This window comes from Buceros rhinoceros, unplaced genomic scaffold (assembly GCF_000710305.1).
Source record: "Buceros rhinoceros silvestris isolate BGI_N320 unplaced genomic scaffold, ASM71030v1 scaffold12075, whole genome shotgun sequence".
Classification (NCBI taxonomy): Eukaryota; Metazoa; Chordata; class Aves; order Bucerotiformes; family Bucerotidae; genus Buceros; species Buceros rhinoceros.
This window is the reverse complement of record NW_010413461.1, coordinates 1-9,186: the sequence shown is the minus strand read 5'-3', so window position 1 is coordinate 9,186 and position 9,186 is coordinate 1. Positions and strand designations below refer to the sequence as shown.

At 50.4% G+C, this 9,186-nt stretch overlaps 1 protein-coding gene across 1 annotated transcript; it reads right to left on the bottom strand.

Annotated features, from left to right (window-relative positions):
• Nucleotides 1-721: 721 nt before the first annotated feature.
• TAB1 (TGF-beta activated kinase 1/MAP3K7 binding protein 1) lies at nucleotides 722-8,737 on the bottom strand (the record flags this gene model as incomplete). The annotated part of the gene is made up of 10 exons (XM_010136741.1): nucleotides 722-1,424; nucleotides 2,476-2,632; nucleotides 2,928-3,150; nucleotides 3,506-3,650; nucleotides 3,759-3,870; nucleotides 6,138-6,251; nucleotides 6,718-6,856; nucleotides 7,519-7,605; nucleotides 8,218-8,371; nucleotides 8,566-8,737. Coding segments are annotated over 10 exons (1,511 nt in total), but the record flags the coding sequence as incomplete, so codon positions are not given.
• Between the last annotated feature and the right edge of the window lie 449 nt (nucleotides 8,738-9,186).

The following is a 9,186-nucleotide window of genomic DNA, read 5'->3' as shown; positions in this document are numbered from 1 at the left end:
CCTGTAATATCCTCTAGCCCTCTCTTGGCTTTGCCTGGTGCCTTACCGCGGAGGCCTGGCACTAGCGGTCACCCCGAGGCCTCCCCGTGTTTTCCAGGAAAGAGTCCTTCCCCAGGGGGCCGGGAAGGCAGGAGCAGGGATGGAAGAGGCTCGCTTGCCGCCTGCCGTCAGGAGCCTGAACTGAAGACCGCCGTGATGCCGGAGCCTCTACCAGCTAGTCCGGGCCTTGGCTGACCCTGTGCGTACCTGGCAGACCAGGAGGACCCCTCGCTGCCCTCCCCTCTGCTCTGTCAGGAAGAGGGCACATCTGCATCTTCAAAACAGCTGCATCACAACACAGTTTTGGTTCTATCCACGTGACTTCCCGCTGTGCGCTACCAAGAGCCTGCAGAGCACAACTGTTACAAGCTCCGTACCTTCCCTCTACAACTTTCCAGACAGCCTGCGTTAAGGGAAACCACGAGCATCTTGCCTAGAAAACCCAGTAATCTGCATTTATAGTTTCACTCCCAGCCATACTCCAGTGCCAAAGCTCAGCAAGTAAGTATGCAGGGGACAAAGACCTTATGCTTTTAAGTCACCTGCAAGGGCTTGAGCCGCTTTTACAACAGAAGCTTGCTTGCTTCCAGGTGCAACCCCCTATTCTGGAAAAATAGAGGGTTTCACCAGGAAAAGCTGTCACACCCACACACAACACTGTAAAGAGAGCAAGCCACACAGGTGCCAACGAGTCTAGCTATAAGTTATTTATTCTGCAAAATAGAGGTATCTTCTATGGAGTTGAACACTGGAATCACAGCATTATGGATTGAGTTGTGGAAACATGATGACAGCACACACACACATACAGGCACACACGCGTACACCTAACACGCGCACACGCACAGCCTGCGAACAGGCCCCTACTCTTGCATTATCCAGAGGGAGCCCTCTCTGCACCTTTATTTGCAAAAACCTGCAGCGAGGGTTGCATTCAAGACCCCTTCCCCTATTCACAGGGCTTTAGAGGGAAGGAGGTTGGTCAGCATTGGGTGCGTGGCACAGGCCACACATGTGTAGAGCGCACCGCACATGCTCCCCAGCCCAGTGTTCAGCACCTCCGGGACAGGAGTTAACTCTCGGCACTACACAGCCCTCGGTGGAGCGCTTTCATTCTTGCCTCAGTCTTTGCTCACACCGCTGAGTGCAGGGTGTCTGCGGGAGGCAGATTTCCACATTAGGACACAGTCAGAGCTCCCTGCTCGCCATGGTCCATGTTCCAAAGCCGGTAAAACTCTGCAAAATCCACGTAGGGCTCCACTCGCCCATCTTCATCTGGCTGGAGCGAGTGGGTGGGTCGGGAGCGGAAGAGACCCCCATCCGAACTTGAGCTGCTACTCTGCGTGTGAGTATTAGTTGACTGGAGCGTCACAGTTGGGCTTTGGCTATGAAGAGAAAGAGAGAGAGAACACAACCATCTTTACTTTTCCCCATCTGGTCCTTTGGTCAAGAAAACCACCAGAACAAGAGCCAGCTTCTTCACAGGGCGAGCTATCCTTAGCAAACAGGTGAGACGCTGCCGTCTCTTGCTCTTTCAGAGCACTAGAAGAGTTGAGGACTGCTTAGAATCAACAAACACCAAGTATATCTGATTCACATTTAACTGGAAGGCCTTAAGTACAACCAGGAGCCTGAGGAACGGAAAGGAAGCAGGAAAAAAAGCTGGGGAGAAAAATAAAAATAAAAAGGCATATGCTCTGCTGGCCTCCCCATACCCAATACAGTATGAGCTTTATGGGAAGAGTCTGACAGCAAGGAAAGCAATTCTTGTGTGATCTGCACTGCAGCCAAAGCAGCTCTAGAGCATCAGCCTCACTGTTTTTGGAGCTACCAGGACACAGTAAGCAGAAAGCTTCTCCGCTCTGCAGTGTGTATGCACGCCACCCTGTGCCAAAGGCTGAACCCAAACCAGAGCCACTAACCAGCAGAGTCCTGCAAAGTGGATCCAAACAGGACCCAGTTCTAATCCTCACCAGTTTTTTTCCTACCTGGCCTCTGCCTGTAAGCAAACCAGCTTGTGAGACTGCTGGAGAGGCTGTGCTGCACCAGCGCCCTGTACAGCCTCTCCTCCTTGTTAAAACGAAGGGCACCCACACTCCCTCCACACGCAGCACCCAGCACGCTTGGCACACAAGATCCAACAAGAAGGGCTGCTCGCTGCCAGAGCGCCCTCCGCAAACAGCAGCAGGTGCTGCTCCCAAGGCGTGTTCCCAGAGCTGGCTTCAGAGCTGCTCACTTCACTCATTCCCACTCCTCACACAACCACTTCCCAGCTAACACATTATGCTGGCTGTCAATATCGCATCAGGAGGGCCACCACGCTCCAGATAAGGGAATGACTGGCAAATAACTGACAGGTGCCACTGCTTTTCAACCACTTTACACCGTGTGAGGTGCAGGGAAAAGCTGCGAGTAGCAAGAGAGCAAGACTTTTACTTAGTGAGGGTGGGGGTGGCTTCATCCAGAGTTGAGCTGCTGTGGGCACCATTGACCATCTGGCCTTGGGAAGGCATGACAAGAGACAGCGTGACACTCGTCTTGCTTGTGCTTTGGGAACTGGAATATGGCACAGAGACTGGGTAGACACGTCCTCCTGAAAAGGGAAAAAACAAGAGTTATAAAATGCTGTTGAGACATGAGCGACTAGGGGTACACAGCAGAAAAGAAAGGTCCAAAGAACCCAATTTATATTAAACTGTCTTTCTCAGACGCTGTACAGAGTCTGTGACAATGTGACAGGCTACAGTATCTCAGAAGCCAATAATCCCTTTAGTAAGAAAACTCCTTCTACACAGAGTATCTCCTCTTCCGGTATTAGGCCAGCACTAGACTGATCAAGAGATCTTATTTTCCACCCTCCACTTTGTTTCATTCTCCTCCCAACGTACCTTGCGTTGGTGTCAGCGTGGGCTGGCTCATCTCACCCAGGGGGTACCCAAAATTCCTCACAAGCAGTGTCATGTCTTCATGCCGGGGACAGAACTTTGACCGCTCCCCACCACTGGCAAAAGTGTCGCAGTGGATCCGCTTAACCCGGTCCACTACGGCCTGTGCCACAGCATCCAGCGATGTCTGCTTGGCAAATTCTGTGGCTATCATGGCCGCAATTTCCTGAGCAGAGAAGGGAGAGAGGAAAAAAAAAATAAAAGAGAGAAAGGATGCCTTTTCCTGCAATCTGATCTAAGAGGTTTCATGGCAACTCATCCGACTGTGATGCTTGAGTCTCACCTGCTGGTAGGTGCTGTGTACCTTGAATCATCCCAGTCCCTTTAACGGGCCACTCCTAAGGGACAGGCAGCTGCCTAGAAGAACTGGCTTGGCAAAGCAGTTCCTGTATTATTACAGACTGGAATGGGGTGGGACAGGCATTCGACCTGGCCAGCACTCACAGGACAGATGAGGAGGAAAGTCTGTATGACACCACCACAGTGAGTCAACAGTCAAGGGAACATTTCACCAGGCTCACCTGGTTGGCCTGCCCAGGCCCATGAGCTGCCTCCAGCGCTTTGTAGAGCCCTTCAGACATGAGCACCAAGAAGCCAGTCACCCCATCCAGCGAGTGTCCTCCATGGATTTCAGGCTCTGCTATGATGGGCTTAGATTTAGCAGCACTGGAAAAAGACAGCGTTATTTAGTATTTAATGATGACAGAGTACGTGAGAATGGAGGGGTCATGAAGAAAAGGAGGGCTTGAAACCAAGCAGTTGAGTTTTCCTGACCTGAGCAGTTCAATATCAGTATAGCCATATTTGACTTTGTAATCCCCAATGCGCCGAGTGCTTTCCTGCCCACGAATAGTTCCCACTTGTTTTATTTTCCCTGCATCCAAGCCTGCCAGATTGAAAAACAAACAAGTTTAATTGACCTGGGGGAAACTTGCAGGGACTTCCTCTGGTTACTCTATCAGGAAGAAATATCCACAGCTAAAGAGAATCGCAAGACAAAACAAGGTGCCAAAGAATCATCAGGAGCCCCACAGGGAGAAAAGAACGAGCAGTTTGCTGTGTTCCAAGGGACACCTTCTCATTAGTGGTAATCTGGGAAGGAACAGAAGTAGCAAGACGCACACAGCCTGACATGCGCGCTCTGAACGCAGTGGTTGGCCCTGAGACAAAGCCCACATCCTGGTCCAAAGCCACCGGCGGCAGCCGGCCTCGGCTCACTGACACTCACTGAGAAGGCAGGGGAAGATCTGCGCCTGTCAGCTCTGGACTGTGCAACGGGAGGAGAAGGCAGGAAGGAGGAAAACCTAGGTGGAAGAAAAGGCAGAGTCCTTCACATTACTATTGGTCCCTGCTCCTAAACTCCACATGACAATTTCACCAATACACCAGACTGCAGAGGGAAAAAGGAGAACTATCTACGAGAGGCACTGAACTGGCTCAAGTGCTCAAACTGATGTGGGCTGCTCCTAAAATAGGGACAATGGCCTACCAAGTATTTATTTAAATAAACTTAAGGGGCTACACCTCTGCCAGGGGCTAGGAAGGAATCCCATCTTGAAGAAGGTTCTAACAGAGACCACCTGGGTGCTGCTACTATTTGAGGCAGGACTCCGAGCCACTTGGTCTGTTCTGGCAGTTCCTCTTTCCTGGTTCTACCTAGAGCTAACCAGCAGAAAACGTTATTTTGAGGTTTTATCTAGGGATGACTGTCCTCAGTACAAGGTGAAGGCAGGGGTCCAGTTGAAAATCTCTCTCTGAATCAAACCAATCCTCTCTGCACAGATGGCTCCACACCTACCCCAGCACTAAGACACAACTCTGCCATCTGCTGCGGACCAAAGCTGACTCATCAACACGGCCTGGTTCATTTGCCAGCTCCTGGCAGGGAGGTACACGCTCTCGACAGACGCAAACACAGGGAGACTCGCAGCACGCCAGAGAGGTTATGCCTAAATCACAGCAACTCTCCCGGAGTCCTGAATGAGCTGCAATGTGCTGGTTGAAGAGCCACAAAGGCATAAGACCTCTCCCTCCCTTCCCCTAGAAGGGATGCAACAGAGGCACCATCATGACTGACACTATCCCCACTACTTCTTATCACTGTGCTTCAGCCCAGCCCTGGGCTCCCAAACCAGCCTGCGCACACTGGTTTGTTCCACAGGCTCTCCCTTCTGCTGGGACTGCCAGCAGGAGAGCCACTGCTGCGCTAAGTTAAGGCCACTATTTCTAGCAGATCCCTGTTCTCTTCTATGGACTGCAGCTAAACTCTGCGTTTTTGGCAGCAGAAAGGCAGTCAAAGGGTCTCTTTTCCAGGATTCTTGTATTTGGTCTTCTGTTTCATAGCACATACCCCTACTGTAGGAGTATGAGTACAGGAGGAAATGGAAGAGAAACAGAATAAAGCAAGACCCAGCAGCAGAAAATTACTACATAAACAGCCTCACCAGGTAAGAATGTATCTCCCAGGTGAACCTAATGAAGAATGCCAAGTTAGACCCACCTAAACAAAAGTACCTAAAGCAAGTATCTCAAGAAGAAGAATTCGGTACTACCAATCACACAAGCAGACTGGGCTACTTCTAGATGAGGAAAGAAGATACGTCAAACACTGTAAAGGAAAAGGGAAATTGCCTAAAGCAAAATGTCAGCATTAGGAGTCTGTCTCTGTCTGAGCGGTTTTACTGCAGCAGCTAGTACAAAGGCATATGGAAATGCTCCATCCTGAGGGTGCAGCATCACACAGAACTTAGCCCAGCGTAACTGTGGTTTGCCTCCACAGGAGCAATCATATACTGTCCATTCTGCTTCCACCCTCTGGCTGCACGCTTCCACTCCTGTGTTCCTATCAACTCCAGCAATCACACAGCTGGAGGGCAAATCAATGTCAGCTGGACACAAAACTAACACTGAAAACTGGGGAAAAAGAAAAAAAAAGATACTTTTCTGGTGGTTCAGTGAGCTGAACTTGCTCACTCTGTACCCTCACAACAGCTAAATAGGCAGAAAAAGGCAGCATCAAACTTGTCTTCTGAAACCACTGCAAGCTTCTCTTTGTGGTCATTTACTGCTCCCAGCAGCGCAAGTCATTCCTGGTGCCCACATAAACGGAGGTATTCCATGTTCTCAGGTAAGAACATGAAACCCGTCACTCACCCAGCTGGGAGAAGCGAAAGAGTTCATCCTCATTCTCCGTTGTATGATCCACGTTGAGCTGAGTCACCTGCAGCCCATCCACTGTGGACTTGCATAACAGCGCCCGATTGGTACCTGCAGTGGGAGCAGCGAGATGAGGCACCAGATAGCTCTGCCGTTAAGAGGGAGAACATATCCAAATGGAAAAGGAAGAGGAGGGGGGAATAAAGACAGTCCATGAGCCTTTCTCTTCTTTTCTATCTGATCACGATCTCCAAAAAGTCACCTTGCTGGCAGCATAGTAGACCTGCTAGGCAGCTCTGCATCCAGGCCTCAGCCGGCACCTCGCAAGGAAGCTCTCCATTTCTCAGTGAACCTGCACGACTACCCCTCAACCCATTCCCCCCCTGTTCTGTGGTCATACACCATGCACCAGCCAACACCTGCAGAGATAAACAGCCAGGCTGATTTCCTCCTGATCTCTCTCCTTGACCGCAGACCAAAGAAACCGTGCCCGACATTCAAATTTTTTTTCCACTTCCTAGAACCATGGCCATTCTCAGAAACCCCTAGACAGAGCTGCTGACAAAAAACAACTCACCCACATTAGCAATATAGAGCTTGTTGTTGAGAACCACAGCGACAATAGCCATGGCTCCTCCAGAGATCTCCTGCTCTACAGCCTTCAATCTCTCCACAATCTTCTGGTACTGAGGAGGCAGCTGGTGGTGAGGGACACCCTGAAACCCAAAATGAGGAGGAAGCTTAAACACACAATCCACACCACAGAAACCACAGCTGGAATCAAAATTCTGTACGGAGGGGCCTCATTTTGTCTTCACACTTGGCATGTCTTCACCTCATGCCAAGACTGTGCAAGACATGCAATTATTTGTTCAATCCTAACAAATGACATGGTTCCGATAAGGTTCTGGAGACAACAGTCCAGTTCACTTCAAGAACAGAAGCCACATCTGCCCAGATGCCATGCAAACAAATTTGAGGCCTTGCCTCTCATCTGCATCATATGGCTTTGTCCTGGAAGAGCCACACGTACAGGTTGAGCTCCTCTCTATGATATGTTCAGCTCCTTACTGAGATAACAACATATGGCTTTGTCCTGGAAGAGCCACACGTACAGGTTGAGCTCCTCTCTATGATATGTTCAGTTCCTTACTGAGATAACAACAATGGGTCTAAGTACTGCCAGTATGAACAGCGGGAACACCGAGAAGTAGACCAAAGTGCTTGCTTCCCTTCACACAAGCTCTCAGAAGGGAACCACAGACAAATAGTTGTCAATTACAGCCTCCCTTGAACCAGACTGACTAATACTCCCAAACCTCACCCAGCAACGTGGAAAGCAGGACCTCCAGCATCCCTGTTCTTAAGGCTACATTACCTCTGGTAGCTGGGACTGCAGGCTGGCCTTCTCTGCCAAGGCATCATCGATGGACTCCAGGAAGCTTCTTTCCACCACATCAAAAGCCTAAATAAAGGCCACAAACAGAAACTAAACTCATCCAATGCCTACAGACCTTTGAGGCTACCCATCCCCACACCTCCCTAAGTCTGGCCTATAGCAGTGGATGACCCCATTCGAGGATCACTTTGAAACACAATTACTTCAATGCATCTAGTTAACAGCTTGTAAAACCAATCTGCAACAACCCAAAACAGTAGACAGAAGCATCAAAATTACATTCACAGCAATGTCAGAGACCTATCTGATTTTGTGTCTTGATTGTAAGAACTTGCATATCACTCAGGAAAGCGCACTCACAAATCCAGCTCCCCACACATACATTTTCCCCTTTCACTCAGTCATCTCCTTCACAGGCTGACTTGTTCCTACATGTCCAGTGAAGACTAGCTGCAGCTTCCTGGAGAGCTCTCAGAACCGTGCTGACAGAGCCAGGGGAACAGATGGGTATGAGGCAGGAGTGAAACTAAGCACCACAGCTGCTCAGGATGAGTGCAATCGCAGCCACTGGCAGATGTTTCCAATCTCCACAAAAAACAGATGCTGCTCCCCTGGCGTCAGAAAGAGGTGGTGGGTAGTGCAAGAAGCAGGAGCTGTTCCCAGCCAGAGCTTCTTTACCTGCAGCAGAACGCGACGCACATCGGCATCGCTGTGATCTGCATGTAGCTGGCCCAGCAGCAGTTCTGCAGAGAGCCTCTGACCCACGAAGTTGGTGACTCGGTTGCCATCATAGCCATTGAAGACACCATAGAGGTAGCAGTTGTTCTCACTCCTGTCAAAGAGGGCAGAAGCAAAGAGGTCACAGATGTCTGAGAGAAACAGACATATGTAACAAGCTCCTCCAGACACACCTCCTGCATGCTTGGGCCCCACTTTCTTTTTCCGAGTCCTGCGTGACAAACTGAATACCGCTTTTACCCGCCCTTGTGTGTGCAGGAGTCTGTGTTCCAGATGCAACCCACTTACCTGAATTTTAACCAGTTATCTTCCAAGGGGTGACCCTCTGTCCCCTTGCCATCTGCACTGTAAGAACGGTTTGGAGCTGAGCCCACACCGGAGAGATGGCAGGATGGTAAGTCATCTGTCCAACTGGGCTGCTGTTCCTGGGAGACAGGAAGAGGAAAGAGACCGTGTAAATCTGAAGCAAGGATACTGGTCCAGTACAAGTTACAAATCCATCCCCACCCTCTTCTTAACCCTTCTTCCTTTGCTAACAGGGTAGCACACCTCTCCAGCCAATAACTCCATACGCCCTCCTGCAGAACTGGATCGCTTACGACTTCCATTTCCCTCTGAAGCTGAGCTCTGGCTGCACCTCTGGCTCTTGCTAACAAGAAACCAGAAGTGAAATTTGAAATCTGCACGCAAGCTTTACTCTCGATACAGCACAGCACTAGCTTAGCTACTCATTTGGAGAACCGGACCCTCACGCACCCGTAGCATGGGAGAACCGGGAGAGCTCTGGTTCCCCGCTGGAGTACGCTCACCCAGGACAAGGGGACTAGGGCCCTGCTGCTGCCGCCAGCTACTAGAGCGGCATCCCCGGGGCCGTCCTCTGCCTGGCGCACGCTGCCAGCTGACACAGGC